At 49.4% G+C, this 19,635-nt stretch overlaps 1 protein-coding gene across 2 annotated transcripts in view; it reads right to left on the bottom strand.

The window, feature by feature from the left end:
* The window catches only part of ATP8B2 (ATPase phospholipid transporting 8B2), a 61,618-nt gene that overhangs the window by 34,093 nt on the left and 7,890 nt on the right, over positions 1–19,635 (bottom strand). Inside the window, exons 2-10 of one of the 2 annotated variants that reach the window (XM_053368664.1) lie at positions 16,545–16,612; positions 13,896–13,954; positions 10,983–11,096; positions 10,709–10,807; positions 9,113–9,174; positions 7,754–7,826; positions 4,591–4,661; positions 1,709–1,788; positions 841–999 (exon numbers count right to left, since the gene is read on the bottom strand). In XM_053368664.1, coding sequence (XP_053224639.1) covers positions 841–999; positions 1,709–1,788; positions 4,591–4,661; positions 7,754–7,826; positions 9,113–9,174; positions 10,709–10,807; positions 10,983–11,096; positions 13,896–13,954; positions 16,545–16,575 — 748 coding nt within the window. In that variant the 5' untranslated portion in view covers positions 16,576–16,612. Of the gene's footprint in view, positions 1–840; positions 1,000–1,708; positions 1,789–4,590; positions 4,662–7,753; positions 7,827–9,112; positions 9,175–10,708; positions 10,808–10,982; positions 11,097–13,895; positions 13,955–14,657; positions 14,870–16,544; positions 16,613–19,635 lie in introns of those variants that run through there. The other variant, XM_053368663.1, reaches the window with a different exon arrangement.

The raw sequence follows: 19,635 nt of genomic DNA, 5'->3' as shown, positions 1-19,635 counted from the left end.
CTGTCGGAGCTTCAGGAGGCCATGAGAGATCAGGTGAGGGAGGGACAATAACCCCTCTCCCTTCCTCCTTGCGCGTGTGCTGGGTCTGGGGGTAACCCGTGAAATGCGGTCCAGGACTGGACCAGAATCCGAAGGTTCCTCTGGGAGTCAGTCTGACAGGGCCAAGGCAGGAAACCAGGCAAGGACAGGTACAGGATCTCAGACAGGATCTAGCATACAGCAATGTTGCTCCCACAACCTGGGGCGGGGTCCGACAGCCTTTTATCTTTGTCGGGGTAACGTCTAGTCCTGATCCCCCGGCAACTCAGCTCCCTGTTTCGCCTGAAGGTGAGCACTCCTCCTGCGAGTACTCAGGTCTCTCCTTCTCTCAGACCTCCGCCTCTGCAGCTCGGGAGATGTCGGTGGGTTACTAGACCCAGAGGCCGCCTCAGCCTCCCCTGACCCAACCGGTAGTGGAGCAGCTGTAAGTGACGGCCCAGCTGAAGGCAACGAGGGAATCCCCGCATCTGGAGCCAGGGCAGGCGCAGGCCCCTGACTCGGCCCAGCTGGTGCTTGTTGCAGGGGAACCTGTGCAGACTGGGGCTCTTCAGGATCAGGCCCCAGACTTGGTTCAGATGATGCCTGAGGCAAAGGATGCCTGTGCAGACTGAGACTCCCCTGGTTCCGAGTGCGAGTCCCAGGCCATCACAGCATGTCGGGTCTTTCCATATTGTGCACTGAGGGGCAGGCTGGTTTTGGGGGTGGGAAGACAAGGTGCTCTGGGTGAGGCTCCTTGCATGAAGAGCAGGGTATCAACCGCTTTAAGGAAAACCGAAATAAGCTGGAAATAAGCTCACGCACCTGCGAAGATGACAAGGCCAAAACACCACTCCGTATTGCGGAGGACGCAGCCACGAAGCAGCATGTTCTGGTTGCTCAAGGAGTGCTTGCTGTCCTTCCAGTAGAGCGTCCCACTGAACTTGTCCAGCTTATTGTTGGGCGGCTCGCAGATCACCTCCCCTGAAGTCAAAAGGCATCAATTCAGAACAAAATCCCCAGTCGGAAGTAACTTGCATTTCCTCCAAGCTAGGAAATGCAAAGCTCACTTTTGCTGGGTGCAGGGAGCAGAGGCTGGAGGTGCCCACTGGGTGGCAGGCAGGGAGCCCAACAGCAGGTGGCGCCAGAGCCAATGAGAGACTATGAAGAAGAGGAATCTTGGCTATTCATGGTCCACCTAAACGGCCTCGGCCCAGTATACCTGAAGGAGCGTTCAGCCTGGACACAGGTCCAGCTCCGAGGGCCTTCTGGCAGTTTCCTGACTGCGAGAAGTGAGGTTACTTAATTAATTAATGCATTTTATTATTGTTATTGTTATTGTTATCATCAACATCACCTTGCCCTCAGTCTCTTTTCCAATTCAACCAAAGTTCAGATCTGGAAGATCCTCGGGGCAGAGACTTATCTGGTTGGAGTTGCCCTCCACCTGTTCCCTCAGCATTTTTTAATGTAAGCTACCTGCGGCAGGGACCCGGCCCTTTGCAACCTGCAAAGCACTGGTGGCACCAGGCAAACCGGGGGGGGGGAGCGTTTCTCAGCCCCAAGAGACGAAGGACTCTCGGCCCAGGCAGGGGAAAACACACTCAAGGAGGGAGGGGGTGTCCCAAGGGCCAGTTAGGAAAACCTGCAGGCTCTGTGTCCCATGCAAAACTATGCCCGCCCCCCCACTCACCATCAAAGTGCGCAAGCTTGCTGGTGTCACTCAGCTCCGACGTCACTGGGATGGCCTGACGGACCTTCATGTTGGTCTCCCTAGAGGCAAAAGCAGCATTAAGCATGGAGGGGAGGAAAGGAGCAGGCCCAGGCGCCTAGGTCCTGGATCCCCGCCTGGGGGGGGGGCAGTCCTCGCACTCAAGCCTACCCCCAATGAAACGAGGCAGGGTAAGAACCGGATCAGGCTGAAGGGATCCAAGTTGCACAGCATCCTGCTCCTCACAGGTTGAATCCTGATTTGAGGTTGAATCCTGACAAGACAGAAGTACTGTTTTTGGGGACAGGAGACGGGCAGGTGTGGAGGACTCCCTGGTCCTGAATGGGGTAACTGTGCCCCTGAAGGACCAGGTGCGCAGCCTGGGAGTCATTCTGGACTCACAGCTGTCCACGGAGGCGCAGGTCAATTCTGTGTCCAGGGCAGCTGTCTAACAGCTCCATCTGGTACCCAGGCTGAGCCCCTCCCTGCCCGCGGACTGTCTCGCCAGAGTGGTGCATTCTCTGGTTATCTCTCACTTGGACTACTGCAATGCGCTCTACATGGGGCTACCTTTGAAGGTGACCCGGGAACTACAACTAATCCAGAATGCGGCAGCTAGACTGGTGACTGGGAGCGGCCGCCGAGACCACATAACACCGGTCTTGAAAGACCTACATTGGCTCCCAGTACGTTTCTGAGCACAATTCAAAGTGTTGGTGCTGACCTTTAAAGCCCTAAATGGCCTCGGTCCAGTATACCTGAAGGAGCGTCTCCACCCCCATCATTCTGCCCGAACACCGAGGTCCAGCGCCGAGGGCCTTCAGGCAGTTCCCTCACTGCGAGAAGCCAAGTTACAGGGAACCAGACAGAGGGCCTTCTTGGTAGTGGTACCCACCCTGTGGAACGCCCTCCCACCAAATGTCAAAGAGAAAAATAACTACCAAACTTTTAGAAGACATCTAAAGGCAGCCCTGTAGGGGAAGCTTTTAATGTTTAATAGGTTATTGTATTTTAGTGTTTTGTTGGAAGCCGCCCAGAGTGGCTGGGGAAACCCAGCCAAATGGGCGGGGTATAAATAATAAATTATTATTATTATTATTATTATTATTATTATTATTATTATTCACAGATGTCTCCAGAAAGGCCAAAAGGCAGGCAGAAAAGCCTACAGCCAAGTGCCAGCTGGTTTACCAACCTCCCCCATCAGCAACTGACATTCAGATAGACTGTGAGTGAACAGGGAGGCTCCGCCGAGCTCGCTGCCATTTGTTTGCCGATTTAAAAACCGCTTCGCAGGCAAATTTTTACAATGTTTTGATTGAAAGGCTGAGGTTCTGTTTTGCTGTCGACGGCATTTTGTAGAACGTAGAAATTCTCTATTCTTTTCTAATATATATTTGGACCTGAGTTATAACCGTGAAGAGCCTTGTTTAAACGTAAGCAGTACATAATGAATGAAATGAACTAGGTAAGCAGTTCGGATCGCCTTGGAATAAAAACAGCTGACATGCCAAAAACAGCCACCCTATGGAACTCCCTGCCTTTTGACAACAGCCAGGCGCCTTCACTAAAAACATTTTTATTTAAGCAAGTCTATCCAGACATGTGGAACGCTGACATGTGCTTCAATTTGGTTTTCAGCTTATCGGTTTAAATTATTTTTTTGGAGGTTTCAAATTGTTGCTTTTAACTGTTTTCTTACCGATAATGTCGTCGTTCTATTCCTCTTGTAAACTGCTTTGGGGTTTTGTTTTTACAATTAAGCAGTATATTGATTTTATGGGGGGGAAATAATAAAGTATCATTTTATTCATTTAGTTCGTGCATATCCCACCTTTTCTTCCAAGGAAGTCAAGGTGGTAGGAATCATACAATTGTGGAGTTGGAAGGTACCCCTAATTTAGTCTGACCCGCCCCCCCCGCCCCCGCAACACATGAATCTCAAATAGAAAATGTTTTACTATGTTTTATATGTGCTGTAAAACTGCCCAAAGTGGCTGGGGAAACTCAGCCAGATAATCAGAGTATAAATAAAATATACCAAGTTTTAATTTATATATTTTTAAACTGTTGCTATATTTGTATTGTCCCTGTTATACCTAATTGCAAATTCAAACGTATCCCTATAGTGTTTTATGACTTCCTTGATATTGTATGTGGGCTGGAACTGGTCTGTGACCGAAATAATAAAATTCATTCAAATAAAATATAAAACAATATAAAATATAAAATAATTAAAGCATCCAGGACGGATAGCCACCCAATCTCTCCATGGTATACCGTATTTTTTGCTCTATAAGACTCACTTTTTCCCTCCTAAAAAGTATGGGGAAATGTGTGTGCGTCTTATGGGGCAAATGCAGGCTGCACAGCTATCCCAGAAGCCAGAACAGCAAGAGGGATTGCTGCTTTCGCTGCGCAGCGATCCCTCTTGCTGTTCTGGCTTCTGAGATTCAGAATATTTTTTTTCTTGCTTTCCTCCTCCAAAAACTAGGTGCGTCTTGTGGTCTGGTGCGTCTTATAGAGCGAAAAATACGGTACATGGTTTTCCCTCCTCCCAATTTTATCCTCGCGACAACCCTGTGAGGTAGGGTTAGGCTGAGAGGCTGCGACTGGCCCAAGCGACCTTCGGGGCTCAGCGGGGATTTGAACCCTGGTCTCTTCCAGGTCCTAGTCTGGCACCTTAACCATTATACCATGCTAGCGGTCCCAGCCCGACGGAGACCCCCATCCAAATGAGCAGACACCTGCTTCAATGCGTAAACCCAATAGCGCAAGGCTCGCTTTCTGAGTCGCATGACGGCAGCCCCCTCAACTGCCCCAACTGCTGAGGGAAAAGCATGGAAAAGGGGGTCAGCACTCACCCGTCCAGCTCTGCCGTTTCGATGTAGCAAAGTCCGTGAGGTTCGCTGCTGGACAGGAGGAGCAAGTCAGCCTGGGGGGAGAAGGGAGGAACGAGACTGACACAGCAAATACTAGCCACAGAGGCTGTGCCTGAATTCACACAAACATGCGGATTGCATCCTTTATACAGTGGTACCTCGGGTTACATACGCTTCAGGTTACATACACTTCAGGTTACAGACTCCGCTAACCCAGAAATAGTACCTCGGGTTAAGAACTTTGCTTCAGGATGAGAACAGAAATCGTGCTCCGGCAGCGTGGCGGCAGCAGGAGGCCCCATTAGCTAAAGTGGTGCTTCAGGTTAAGAACTGTTTCAGGTTAAGAACGGACCTCCGGAACGAATTAAGTACTTAACCCGAGGTACCACTGTATTACTAGTCCAGTGGTTCTCAAAGAGCATAGCACACCACACTGGTATTGGCAAGAGGGTGGGGGGAAGATGTCAAATGCATTTAAGTATGTTGTCAAGTGCAATTTTCCAGACACTAGACAGCGACGGCGAGCTATGCCAAATTCAATGTATTTTTCAAAACGTTTTTTTAAAAAAGCATTTTCACAGCATTTTTTTATATATGTGTAGATTTCACCTAAGAGTCTCATGTTCCACTGACTGAGCTATCCATGGTACTATAGTATAGTATAGTATAGTATAGTATAGTACAGTACAGTACAGGGGTCAGCAAACTTTTTCAGCAGGGGGCCGGTCCACTGTCCCTCAGACATTGTGGGGGGGCCGGACTATATTTTGAAAAAAATATATGAATGAATGCTCCACAAATAAGCCAGAGATGCATTTTAAATAAAAACACACATTCTACTCATGTAAAAACACGCTGATTCCCAGACTGTCCACAGGCCAGATTTAGAAGGCAATTGGGCCTTCTAATAGTATAAAAATAATTTCTCTTTTTTGCAGACTATGGATAAATGTATTTTCAAAACGAGAGCATTGGCTGTTCTACAGTTGCTGTGAACAATTTAAAGTATATTTACAGAAATATTGCAAAATTAATGAATGTTAGAAGGATGCTGGAATGAAGTTATATGGCTTTAGCAGAAATGTTATAAAGAATTAAGTAAAAACAGATTGTTAATGGGCCAAAGTGGAAAATTTAAGGTTAGATTGTGTTAAGATAAATTATAGAAACAAAAATGAGAAAGATGGAAAGGATTTGCTGAAATAGCTAATTGAACTAGAATACAAAAAAGGGAGGTGTGAGGAGGTCGATGAAACAAGTAAATGAAAGGTAAAGATACGGAAATATTGGATGTGTTTTTAAACGTTTTTGTTTTTCTTGTTGTTTTGCTGTATTGTTTTTTGTTTTTCTTTTTATTTCTGATGTATTGTAAGGTATTGTTTTGTTTTGTTTTGTTTAACTTTTTATTGTTTCTTTTTTCTTTTTTCTGTAACTATTAAACTTCTAATAAATATCATTTTTAAAAAAATACAGTTGCTGTGAACAGTTGCTGTCAACTCTGACAAATAACAATTTTGTTATTTATACCCCGCCCATCTGCCCCAGCCATGGGAAGATCAGAAAAGAGAAAGGTTTCTTTGTGTGGATGAGGAAATGAGTGTTTGTTTGTCTCAAATTAGACCTAATATACGTGAGATTACCCGGCAAAAGCAAGCTCACAACTCTCATTGAGTTTGTATACATACTTAAGGTACGTATGTAAGAGGATCATTTAGAATCATATTTTGGGAATGAGTCATGTTCTTAGGTGGCTGTGTAGTTTTATACTTTCGGGACGTCCTACGATCATATTATAAAGTTGTTGTGTTCCACGTTACAAATCAACCACTGCTAGTAGTTGTTTGTTTTGCTCTTTGCTTCACAATGTATTTCTCATTGATTAAAAAATGGTGTGGCACGAGCAAATTCTTACTATGAAAGTGTGGCCCAGAGGAAAAAGTTTGAGAACCACTGTCCTAATCTCTCAGTACAGTGGTACCTCGGGTTAAGTACTTAATTCGTTCCGGAGGTCTGTTCTTAACCTGAAACTGTTCTTAACCTGAAGAAATGGGGCCTCCTGCTGCCGCCGCACTGCTGGAGCACTATTTCTGTTCTCATCCTGAAGCAAAGTTCTTAACCTGAGGTACTATTTCTGGGTTAGCGGAGTCTGTAACCTGAAGCGTTTGTAACCTGAAGCGTATTTAACCTGAGGTACCACTGTATAGGGACCACATAGGCTATGTTATAATTTAAGAACACAGAAAGCTGCCTTATACTGAGTCAGACCATTGGTCCATTTAGTTCAGTATTGTCTACACTGACTGGCAGCCGCTCTCTAGGGTTTCAGGCAGGGAACAGTTCCCAGCCCTGCTCAGAGATGCCACTGGGGACTGAACCTTTGGCACGCAAAGCAGGTGCTCTCCCGCTGAGCTATATAGTCCTTTCCCTGAAAATAAACTAAGGTTCCAGTCCTCATGGTTCCGTGCAAAGCTGTGATTTAAGAGGAACATAAGCAATAGGAATATAAGCATGAGCCTTATAAGGGATGCGGGTGGCACTGTGGGTTAAACCACAGAGCCTAGGACTTGCCGATTAGGTTGGCGGTTCGAATCCCCGCGACGGGGTGAGCTCCCGTTGCTCGGTCCCTGCTCCTGCCAACCTAGCAGTTCGAAAGCACGTCAAAGTGCAAGTAGATAAATAGGTACCACTCTGGCAGGAAGGTAAACGGCGCTTCCGTGCGCTGCTCTGGTTCGCCAGAAGCGGCTTAGTCATGCTGGCCACATGACCCGGAAGCTGTACACCGGCTCCCTCGGCCAATAAAGCGAGATGAGCGCCGCAACCCCAGAGTCGGTCACGACTGGACCTAATGGTCAGGGGTCCCTTTACCCTTCACCTTTAAGCAAGAGCCTTAGTGTAAGTCAGTCCATCCAGCTCAGTATTGTCTACACGGACTGGCAGCACCTCTCCAGGCAGGGAGAGTTCGCACACCTACCTGGAGAGGCCAGGGACTGAACCTGGGGCCTTCTGCACGCAAGGCAGGTGCTCTACTTGCCCTTCCCCAACATGGCTCACCAGACCTTTCCTTCATTCCCAGACTTGCAGGTACTTGTGGGTCTCACACAGCTTAGTGGGGCAAACAGCACTGCGGGGCTGGCCTAGGACTCACCGCCACAAACTGGTTGTTCTCCAACTTTATGATGTCACCCACGCGAACGTTCATCCATTGTTCCTGACGGAGGCTGAAAGGACCAGGTGTGGGGAAGATTTGGGGAGAGGGGGTTGGCAGTGGAGGAAAAGGAGGTGCGTCAAAGGAAAACAGGCAGACAAGCCCAACCCCATCACTTAAGATATATTTACTTCGATCAGGTGTGGGGAACCTCTGGCCCGTCAGGTGTGGCTAAACTAGAACTCCTATCAGCCCCAGCCAACACAGTCTCTTTTTTTTTAAAAAAAATGCTTTTTATTGATTTTCCAAAACAAGAATAAAATATATACTCTTACATTCAACATTATTGTGTCTTCTTATTTACCACGCGCATTATAACGCCCAGACTTCCCTCCTTCGGTTTTCATAATTAACATCCACTCTTACAGATTCTTATTTACACTCTGTCCATATCAAAAGATATTTACCGTATTTTTCGCCCTATAGAAGCTCGGGCTTCCCCCGCCCCAGCCCCGCGCCTGGGGGGGAAATAATTTTTTTTTCTTTATTTCCCCCCAAAAAACCTAAGTGCGCCCTATGGGCCGAAAAATACGGTATATTAACCCTGCTACAGTCTTTAAGCTTCTACAATTATTCCTTATACATTCTACGAATTTACTCCATTCCTCTTCGAACTTTTCGGTTTCGAATCTTATAAGTCATGTTCGCCAATTCTATGTATTCAAACATTTTCGTCTGCCACTCCATTAAAGCTGGAATTTCCGCCCCATCCAACACGGTCAAGGGCCAGGGATGATGGGCGTTGCAGTCCAGCATTCCCAACACTTGTTTTAACTCAAGGATGGGGAACCACCAATCACAGGCTCCGGCTCTAACAATCACAGGCTCCGGCTGCACCAATCACAGGCACCAGCTCTAACAATCACATGTTCCGGCTCCACCAATCACAGGCTCCAGCTCTAACAATCACAGGCTCCGGCTCCACCAATCACAGGCTCCGGCTCCACCAATCACAGGCTCCGGCTCCACCAATCACATGCTCCAGCTCCACCAATCACACGCTCCAGCTGCCCCTACTGTTGGGCTCCCTGTCTTCTGGTCCATCACTCTCAATGGCCACCAGCCACCCTGGGGTGGGTGGGTGTGACCCCCACAGCCCTCCAAATTTTGCTGGGCTCAAACTCACCTCCTCCTTGATCACTGGCCACGCTGGCTGGGGCTGAAGGGGGTGTTTTGAGTCCAGGCGTATCCAGAGGGCCACAGGATTCCCATCACCCATGGCTGGCCTGGCGGATTTCCCACCCTTCGCCCAGAAATGCACCACCACCACCGATCCGCAGTTGCCATGGCAATACTCACATCCCATTGATCAGCACCTGAGACTGGCGATTGTTCACCTGGTTGTCACTCTTGTGGCGAAACTGCAGAGAGACAGCAAGATCGCAGAATCTTAAGAATCGGAAGGGACCCAAGGGTCATCTAGCCCAACCCCGCGATGCAGAATGAAAGGAAGGTCCCCCGATATAATCAAGGAGGGTCAGGCGATCGGGGGCCGCTAGTCACAATGGCTATGTTCTCCCTGCACTGTCGGAGGCAAAATGCCTCTGAACGTCACTTGCTGGGAATCGTAGAGTAGAGAGAGTTGCTCTCGCACTCAGGTCCTGCTTGCGGGCTTCCCAGAGGCCACTGTGAGAACAGGATGCTGGACTAGATGGGCCATGGGCCTCATCCAGCAGCCAGGATCTTCTTATGCCTTTTTATAGTCTTCTGCTTTGAGTGCAGAAGGTCCTGGGTTAAATCTCCAGGTAGAATAATTTTGTTGGAAGGTGTCCCAGTGGTCGTCTAGTCCAACCCTAGTCAGAAAGTTCTTTCTAACGTTTAGTCGGAGTCTCCTTTCTTGTCGTCTGAATCCATTGGTTTGGGTCCTAAGCTCTGAGCAGCAGAAAACCAACTTCTGAAGATTGCTATCGTATCTCCTCTCAGTCTCTTTTCCGGGCTAAACATGCCCAGCTCCTTCAATCGTTCCTCATAAGGCTTGGTTTCCAGACCCTTGATCATCTCGCTTGCCCTCCTCTGCACACCTTCCAGCCTGTCAATATTTTTCTTAAACTGCGTTGCCCAGAACTGGGTACCATATTCCAGGTGTGGTCTGACCAAGGCAGAATAGAGCGCAACAGTAGACCCTCTGGTTGAGAACGGGATCCGTTCCGGAGGCCCGTTCGCAACATGAAAACAACGCAACCTGCAGCGGCGCGTCTGCACATGCGTGGGTTGCGATTCGCCACTTCTGCGCATGATGTCATTTTGCATTTCTGCGCATGCGCGAGCAGCAAAACCCGGAAGTAACCCTTTCCGGTACTTCCCGGTCGCCGCGGGACGTAACCTGAAAGAACGTAACATGAAGCGGACGTAACATGAGGTATGACTGTACAGTGGTACCTTGGGTTACATACGCTTCAGGTTACAGACTCCGCTAACTCAGAAATATTATCTCAGGTTAAGAACTTTGCTTCAGGATGAGAACAGAAATCGTGCTCCGGTGGCGTGGCAGCAGCAGCAGCAAGAGGCCCCATTAGCTAAAGTGGTGCTTCAGGTTAAGAACAGCTTCAGGTTAAGAACGGACCTCCGGAACGAATTAAGCACTTAACCCGAGGTACCACTGTACTATGACTTGATCTGGACACTCGACTTCTGTTAAAGCGTCCTAGAATTGCGTTAGCCTTTTTTGCTGCCGTATCTCACAGCTGCCTCATGCTAAGCAGGTCTGGGTTTGGCCAGCGCCTGGGTGGTTGACCTCCCCTTCCGAGGAACTGCCCTGTATGACCCTGCGAGTTCCATGGTGAAAGAAAGGCAGGATGTGAATTCTGGGATACCAGCAAAGCACCAAGAAGTGGTCCTAATCGCCACCAGCCCCAGCCCAGGTCTCCCCTCTCCCAGACTTTTCCCCTTGCTTACGTAATCGTCGGTGGCATCCTTGACCGCCGTGATGGTAAGCACAAGAACCAAAGGCACTATGGTGGTGAACCACGAAAGGGAGGATATCTGTGGAATCAGCTGGGTGGAGGAAGACAGACGAGAGGGTAAGTGAAGGCAGGGGAAGAAGAGGCGGCAGGGTGTTTCTAAGGAGTCTCCTCCACCACTCTCCAAAACCAAAACCAAAATGCCGCCCACGTAATACTTCCAAATCCCCCTCTTGCCCCAATATGAGAGTCCCGTGAACGGGCCGCACCTGGAGAATAAGGAGGAAGAGGAAGTAAGTGTTAGCCACTTCCTGGAACTGCTCAAAGAGGTTGATGGGCAGGAATGTGACCACGTTGTACTTGGACGTCTTGATGCAGTTACTCTGCGGGGAGAGAGGAAAGGAAACAACATTAGATGGCGAAACCCGCGGGGAGCGCGCGTCTCCGCTCTGCCCCACGGCCAGCTTTCCCAGCAGTCCCCCACCCCAAAACTCCTCCAACAGATCTTCTCCGCTCTGTTTTCAACCCTTGGGGAAGGGCCGTCGAAGCTGGCAGAGCGACTGCTTGGCACACAGAACGACCCGGGTTCAAGCCCCGATAATCTCCAGGAAGTGCAAGCCTGAAGAGACACTGCCTGTCAGTGCAGACAATATGGAGGCAGGTGGACTCAGAGGTGATCTGACTCGGAATAAGGCACCTTCCTGTGTTCCTGTTTAAATCAGCCCCTCTTTTTTTTCCAGAACTGTGAGGACTACCAACTTCATTTTTTATTTGGTGTAAGGAGCAGCCGGAAGGGACGTGGGAACAGGGGCCTGCTTTCTGGGTGCAAAAAGCCCCGGGTTCAATCCGTTCCCGGTAAGGTTGGGAGGGACTCCCTTCCTGAAACCCTGGAGAATCGCAGAATTCATAGCATTGTAGAGTTGGTCATCTGGTCCAAGCCCCTGCCATGCAAAAATAAGGTTGGTTACTGCCAATCAGTGTGGACAGTACTGAACTAGACGGACCAGGCGTCTCGCTCAGTGCAAAGAAACGCCCTGTAAATGTAAAGGGACCCCTGACCATCTGTCCCAGCTCCTGCCAAACTAGCAGTTCGAAAGCACACCAGTGCAAGTAGATAAATAGGTACCATTGCAGCGGGAAGGTAAACAGCATTTCCGTGCGCTCTGGTTTCCGTCACGGTGTCCCGTTGCGCCAGAAGCGGTTTAGTCATGCTGGCCACATGACCCGGAAAGCTGTCTGTGGACAAACGCCGGCTCCCTCGGCCTGAAAGTGAGATGAGCATCGCAACGCCTTAGTTGCCTTTGACTGGACTTACCCGTCCACGGGTCCCTTACCTTTACTTTACCTTTATATACAGTTATAACAAAAACATTCTAAAACCAATAACAATTTAAAGGTAAAGGGACCCCTGACCATTAGGTCCAGTCGTGACCGACTCTGGGGTTGCGGCGCTCATCTCGCTTTATTGGCTGAGGAAGCCAGCGTACAGCTTCCGGGTCATGTGGCCAGCATGACTAAGCCGCTTCTGGCAAACCAGAGCAGCGCACGGAAACGGCGTTTACCTTCCCGCCGGAGTGGTACCTATTTATCTACTTGCACTTTGACGTGCTTTCGAGCTTCTAGGTTGGCAGGAGCAGGGACCGAGCAACGGGAGCTAACCCCGTCATGGGGATTCGAACCGCTGACCTTCTGATCAGCAAGTCCTAGGCTCTGTGGTTTAACCCACAGCGCCACCCGCAAAACGCCCTGCACTCCTTGTTAATTCCCTGACGAATAAAGCTGCACTGCTTTGCCATTTTTATTAGTTACCGTTCAACACACTAGGATGTGCACGAGGCTGTGGGGATAATGTGCGGGTGGACTAGGAGCACAACTTACTGTTGGAGGGTAAAGACTCAAAATCTCCCTCCACCTTCGCTCCAGAAAGAGGAAAAAATATCCCCAAGTTTCTTTGTCTGCCTTCCACACTTAACGCTCTATTTATAACCTCTGAGCTGGGCTGCTGTCCCCGGACAGGAAGTTATTCACAGACACACCCTAGCCAAGATACGAGGGCTCAAGCCCAGTCAGAAGCAGGGCAGTGGTGTGGGAAGAAGGTTCCAGAAAGTGGACGGCAGCTCAAGGTTTCCTGGGATTTCCCGCAACCCCCCCCCCCAAAAAAAAATACTGAGCAGCAGTCGCCTCCCCGTATGGGATGGGCAAATCTGATTCCGTCTCGGTTTCTCATTTTTTCCCAATCTTAGTTCCAATTCTCCACATTTCCACATTCGTTTGTGGGTTTTGTTTCAAAGTTCCCTTGAAAATTCATCCGGGCTTTAACGCAGAGTACTCCTAACTCAAAAGGGGGGGGGGGTTTGTGTGCAATTTCGCCGAAGTTCTGAAAAAGGATGTTCTGTAATGGAATATGCATCTTTGTAAGCTGTTTTTGCTGAAGTGAAATTTACAAGGCACACTCCATGTGCATTTTCGTACGCTTGGCTTGGGAGAACGACGTTGCAAAATTCAGGGAACCGCAGATTTCAAAGGATGGCTGTGTTTTGTTCTGTGCATCATTCCAGAAAGTGCAAATAGTAGTAGCAGTAGCAGTAGTATTAATAATAATAGTAGTAATAATAACGACAACAAAACAACAAACTATTTACTTCTCACATTTATATCCCCCATTTTTTCCAAGGAAATTTTAATCCAAAATACTCCCACTTCTCATTTAATCCTCGTAACAACCCCGTTAGGCAAATTAAGCTGAGAGGCAGCGACTGCCTCAAGGTCATGCCCAGTGAACTTCATGGATTTGAACCCAGGTCTCTCCCAGCTCCGAGTCCTACCCTCTTAACCACTTTTAAATGTTTATACCCACATCCCTAGAGCCCATCATCACCTCTGATCTCTCCCCCCACCCCGCAAAAAAAAGGTCTGAGTTCTTCCTTTTCTGTACCTAACTCCCCACAAAACCAAGCTCACCCCTTCCACATCCCTCTCTGTGGGGTATAAACACAGCCCCACACCCCTTCTCTGCCCCGCCAACACGGATTTCGCGTTCCAGCCACGAAAAGTGGGTTGTTCCACCACCACCCCTCCCTTCCCAGAAAACTCAAACACACAATTGATTATATATATATATATATAAGACCTTAAATCTTTTATTACAGCCCCCAGCCGCAAACTCCTAACTCCGTACTTACCGCATACTGGAACTTTTCGTTATACTCCCGGGCGTTTGCTTTCACCCGCCTTTCCTCCTCTGAAAACAGAGGCCAAAAATCAGCCGCCGGCACACAACACCCCCCCCAAAAAAAATCACCGTACCCCACTTTCCCAGACTCACCACCACCCCTCCAGCGGTTGCCCCTTGCTACCCATTCCAAGCTGAACACAAAGGGTAGTGGATTTGATAACCCGCTTCCCGATTGCATGAAATTGGCTGGCTCTCTTTAATTCTTTGCATGCCCCCCACCACCACAAAAAAGCACACCAGGAGTAGCTCCCCCCCCCCCCCGCCTGTCCCAAATACTGAAATAAAACTGCTCCGGTTTTTCGCAACCCCCCCCAATCCATTGCTGGAACGGACTCTGTCCCCGTTTCCAAACTTGCGACTCTCGGCAGTCTCAGAAGCAAGGTCATTCGCGGGGATGGGGGAGACGGGTGGGAAGGAGGGGTGTATTCCTTTGGGTAAAAAGGGGGGGTCTCCTGTGTCCCCACCACCACAAAAAAATATATAGTGCAAAGGGAAGGAGCCAGAGTTGGGGGGGTGAAGGAAGCAGGCGCGGTATGAGGTAATGTTTGTGAAGAGAACTGCAATGACAGCTTTCTCCAAGGAGGTCGTGACAGGACAAAGGCTGGACGTGGATATTTGAGGAACCCCCCACCCCTAAAAAGCAAAAAAAACCCAAAACCCTGCTAGCCAAACCCCCAAACTTTCACTTGTCAACCCCCCCAAAAAATACCTGTCCCCCCAGGCGCCTGTCCACGGCTGCCCGTCGCCACGGCGACCCAGGGCCATTTCTCCGGCATCTCCTTAGGGATCGTCATGGTTACCGCCGGGCCCGGATTTGCGTGTGTTTTATGGGGAGGGGGGGCCTTGCAGGAGGCCCCCCGGGCTTAGGCAGCGGCCCCCCATCGGCCTCCCCAGTCCGTGCCCCCCATTCTCCTCCTGCCTCGGCGGCTGCTGCTGCTGCCCCCCCCTCCCCACTCGCTGCAGGAGAAAACTCCACGCTGACATTGAGGGAGACGGGGGCCGCCCACCGCCATGCGGTGGCCAATGAGGGGCCGGGACGGCGTTGCTTAGGTAACCGCGGCATGGGGGGGACGAGGGGGGGTGACCTCTCTCCTGCTTGCTTCTCTTCCCCCAGCCCCAACCCAGAAAGACCTTACGGAGTCAGTCAAAGGCATGCAAATCACTATAATGGGACCCCCCCCCAAAAAAGTCATTTTGCTTAGGTTCCTGCTCGCTATTAAATCTGTTTTTACCTCAGTCCACCTCTTCTGCCAAAGAGACAGCCACCCAACCCAACTCTCTCTCTCCTCACAAGAACCCTGTAAGGTAGTCCGGGCTGCTGGGTTGCCAACTGACCAGGAAGGAAATAAGGCAATGCGACTTGCTTCTGTGCTTTAGACAGGAGCCTGACCCAGATGAAAAAGTCATAGGCTGGTAGATTGGGAAGGGACCCCCAAAGGCCATCCAAACCCAGCCCACTGCTCAGCTCAGGAATCATCAGTGACTTTACAGGTAGAAAGCTAGCTTAGCAGGGAAAGAGAGGGCTGGGCTATATCTCCTTGAGGAGCTACTTGTCTACTTGCAGAACATTTGGCTGGCTTTTAACCTGGGGAAAGGGGTTGAATTCAAAAACGGGACAAGACCGCCTTCCTTTCTAAAGTGGTACAGTCCTTTCTGTACCTTCTAAAGCAGTACGGCCCCAACTCAAACTCCTCATGCCGCTGGCAAGGGTACATATACTCTGGATATGAAAATCTGTCACGGAGCTTTAGAATGGGAAGGCACCTTGTGCGGTCATCCAGTCTGACCCCAACCCCCCGAGGGACGCAGGAATCTTGCAACTACGCACCCCTGACAAACGATTGTCCAGCCTCTGTTTAAATACTTCCAGCAAGGAAGAGACAATCGCCTTCCAGGGCACCATCGAACAGCTCTGACCATTAAAAAGGTAAAGGGACCCCTGACCATGAGGTCCAGTCGTGGCCGACTCTGGGGTTGCGGCGCTCATCTCGCTTTATTGGCCGAGGGAGCCGGCGTACAGCTTCCGGGTCATGTGGCCAGAATGACTAAGCCGCTTCTGGCGAACCAGAGCAGCGCACGGAAACGCTGTTTACCTTCCCACCGAAGCGGTACCTATTTATCTACTTGCACTTGGATGTGCTTTCGAACTGCTAGGTTGGCAGGAGCAGGGACCGAGCAATGGGAGCTCACCCCGTCGTGGGGATTCGAACCACCAACCTTCTGATTGGCAAGTCCTAGGCTCTGTGGTTTAACCCACAGCGCCACCCGCATCCCTTCTCTGACCACATAGGCACCTTTTAATTTTTAATTTTTAATTTTTTTTTAATGCTTCTTAGAGGAAGCGGTTGCGAATGAAATGGAATTAAGCAAAAGCTTCTCAGAAGCACAGTTTCCCCCACCAGTGGCTACACTGGGGACGCAGGGGCAGAGATCTGTTGGGAAGTTGGCAACCTTGCAGTGGCTGAGTGAGAAAAAGAGTCTGAGAAGTTAAATCACCTAGGTTTTGTGGCTGGTTGGGGTGGGTGGGGTGGCCCAGCCCCTGTCAGTCCCACTCCCTTCCCCACCCCAAAAAACCAGCCCCATCAGAAGATCTTACCTGGAGGATGTTTCTTAGAACAAAGTTCCATGGCATTCGATGGCAGTTTATCAGGCCCATGGGAGATGCTGTATTGGTTCGGGGAGATGGGGGGGAAAGCAAAGAAATAAAAAAAATTGGTTTGGGGTGGGGCGCGCACACACACACCTAAAACAAACCAAAGGTGGAGAACTTTGGGGGCGGAATGTGGCCCTCGGAACGCTTCTGTCTGGCCCTCGGGTCTCTCTGCAAGCTGCACCCTTCTTCCCAGGTCACAGCCCCTCTAACACCCTGTTCCATACCCTCCCCAAGGAATTTTGCAAGCAAGGGGGGGGGGAGGATGAAATAGAAGAAACCTCAGACTTTTGCATGGCTGGAATGCATTGTACCATACAAACGTAAGAGTCGCATTCATTGCTCTGCTCACATTTTTGCTTCTGATTCCATTGGCACATTTCCCCCAAGGGGCTTGCCAGAGGGAATGCACCCCCTGGGCAGGAAAGGGTTAACCCTGGAAGCAAACTAAGGGTTAACATCATCTTGTTAGAAGAGTGTTCAGAATTTCCCCCACCTTGCTGCCTGTTACTCCTGCAGCCCCCCAGCAAATCTTCCTTCTCCTCTATAAAGCCAAAATTGCCCTTCATCCAAACAGCGCCCAGTAACTTTAAAATACGTGATAATAAAACAACACAAATCTCTTCCCTACGAGCAGCAGAACGGAAAAGGATGCAGTTATGATAGGCGTACGGAGTCAAAGAAGCCATTGAGCCAATTTAACAGGGCGACATAAAAAATCCCTTTAAAATCTGTTGCCAGATCTCTCCAGGGTAAAGCCCTCCAAAGAGCAATCTGGAAACAGGACAGGAAAAGTTTCCCGCAGGAATTTTTCCCAGAAACAGAACATCGCCTAGAAAATCTCCTAATCCGCCTGCAGGAAATTTTCCGTTTAAATGAGCTCATTAGCTAACAGCTACCGATTGCAAATCCTCAGGGTTAGTGCCCATTGCGTCTCGTGGGGCAGGAGCCAGGGAGCCTGACAGCAGGGGGCGCCAGAGCCAATGAGAGGCAGAGCCAACTCATCCTAATTTTGTCCCTATCCTCTGCCGCCGACTCCTCCCTGCTGAGTTCTACAGGTTCTGCAACCCTGAGACGTGGTGGCAGTTGGACCCGCGCCACTCACAAAACGCGCCTGGCACCTGGCTAATTTCTAACACTAGGCCAGGGTTCCCCACCCCCAAAGGAAGTGATTTAAAAGGCAGTAGACTGAATCACATGAACCTTCCAGCCCAGTCCGCTATTGTCCCTTCCTTTCTAGAACGGACCGCAATGCTGCTGCGGTACCTGGCTCCAAGTCCAACAGACAAGATGGCTCAAAACCACGCTGAGGACTAGAATGCTGGACAGGCCTGCGGGCTCCTCTAGCGATGGTGGTGGTTTCTCTAAAAGGGCTGGCATGCCGACACACCCACCACCGACCAGCCAGACAGCTACACCGGTGCCAACAGCTGCTACGCCCGAGTCCCCGCCGGCAAAATACACCTCTTCTAACTGTTTCCTGCTCCATTTCCTGTTTTGCTCCTGGTGGCTGATTTGTGGCAAGGAGCACAGAGAGAAACCTAACATCCGGGGGCACTTCAGAGCAGACAGCAGAAGATCTTCCAATCAGTGTCAGGAGAGATGCTGTTCCTTGTCGAACATGTTGTTGTTGTTATTTAGTCGTCCCCGACTCTTCATGACCCCCTGGACCAGAGCATGCCAAGCACTCCTGTCTTCCACTGCCTCCCGCAGTTTGGTCAAACTCATGCTGGTAGCTTTGAGAACACTATCCAACCATCTCGTCCTCTGTCGTCCCCTTCTCCTTGTGCCCTCCATCTTTCCCAACATCAGGGTCTTTTCCAGGGAGTCTTCTCTTCTCATGAGGTGGCCAAAGTATTGGAGCCTCAGCTTCACGATCTGTCCTTCCAGTGAGCACTCAGGGATAATTTCCTTAAGAATGGATGCGTTTGATCTTCTTGCAGTCCATGGGACTCTCAAGAGTCTCCTCCAGCACCATAATTCAAAAGCATCAATTCTTCAGCGATCAGCCTTCTTTATCGTCCAGCTCTCACTTCCATACATCACTACTGGGAAAACCGTGGCTTTAACTATACGGACCTTTGTTGGCAAGGTGATGTCTCTGCTTTTTAAGATGCTGTCTAGGTTTGTCATTGCTTTTCTCCCAAGGAGCAGGCGTCTTTTATTTCGTAGCTGCTGTCACCATCTGCAGTGATCATGGAGCCCAAGAAAGTAAAATCTCTCACTGCCTCCATTTCTTCCCCTTCTATTTGCCAGGAGGTGATGGGACCAGTGGCCATGATCTTCGTTTTTTTGATGTTGAGCTTCAGACCATATTTTGCGCTCTCCTCTTTCACCCTCATTAAAAGGTTCTTTAATTCCTCCTCCCTTTCTGCCATCAAGGTTGTGTCATCTGCATATCTGAGGTTGTTGATATTTCTTCCGGCAATCTTAATTCCGGCTAGGGATTCATCCAGCCCAGCCTTTCGCATAATGAATTCTGCATATAAGTTAAATAATCAGGGAGACAATATACAGCCTTGTCGTACTCCTTTCCCAATTTTGAACCAATCAGTTGTTCCATATCCAGTTCTAACTGTAGCTTCTGTAGAGATTTCTCAGGAGACAGATGAGGTGATCAGGCACTCCCATTTCTTTAAGACCTTGCCATAGTTTGCTGTCAAGACAGTGATCCATGAAGGGGCTTGTCGAACATGCAACCCCGCAACTCCATATATGCTAGAATCATGCAAGAGTCTGGGAGGAGGAGGGGATGAAATCCCCAAAAGGATGTTATTTTTTTTCTGTACGCCACAACAGCTGCAAGAATATTACTAGCAAAGAATTGGAAGAAACAAGATTTACCAACTATCGAAGAATGGCAGATGAAGATGATGGACTATATGGAACTTGCCGAACTGTCTGGGAGACCGCAAGACCAAAGAGAAGAGACAGTGGAAGAAGACTGGAAGAAGTTTAAAGAATATTTGAAAAAAATATGTTAATATTTAAATCTTAGAATAGCTTTGGAAGTGGATATAGGCTGTAGGGTTAGAAG

The sequence above is a fragment of the Podarcis raffonei genome, chromosome 16 (genome assembly GCF_027172205.1).
Source record: "Podarcis raffonei isolate rPodRaf1 chromosome 16, rPodRaf1.pri, whole genome shotgun sequence".
In the NCBI taxonomy this organism is placed as follows: Eukaryota; Metazoa; Chordata; class Lepidosauria; order Squamata; family Lacertidae; genus Podarcis; species Podarcis raffonei.
This window is presented reverse-complemented; position numbering and strand designations above follow the sequence as displayed.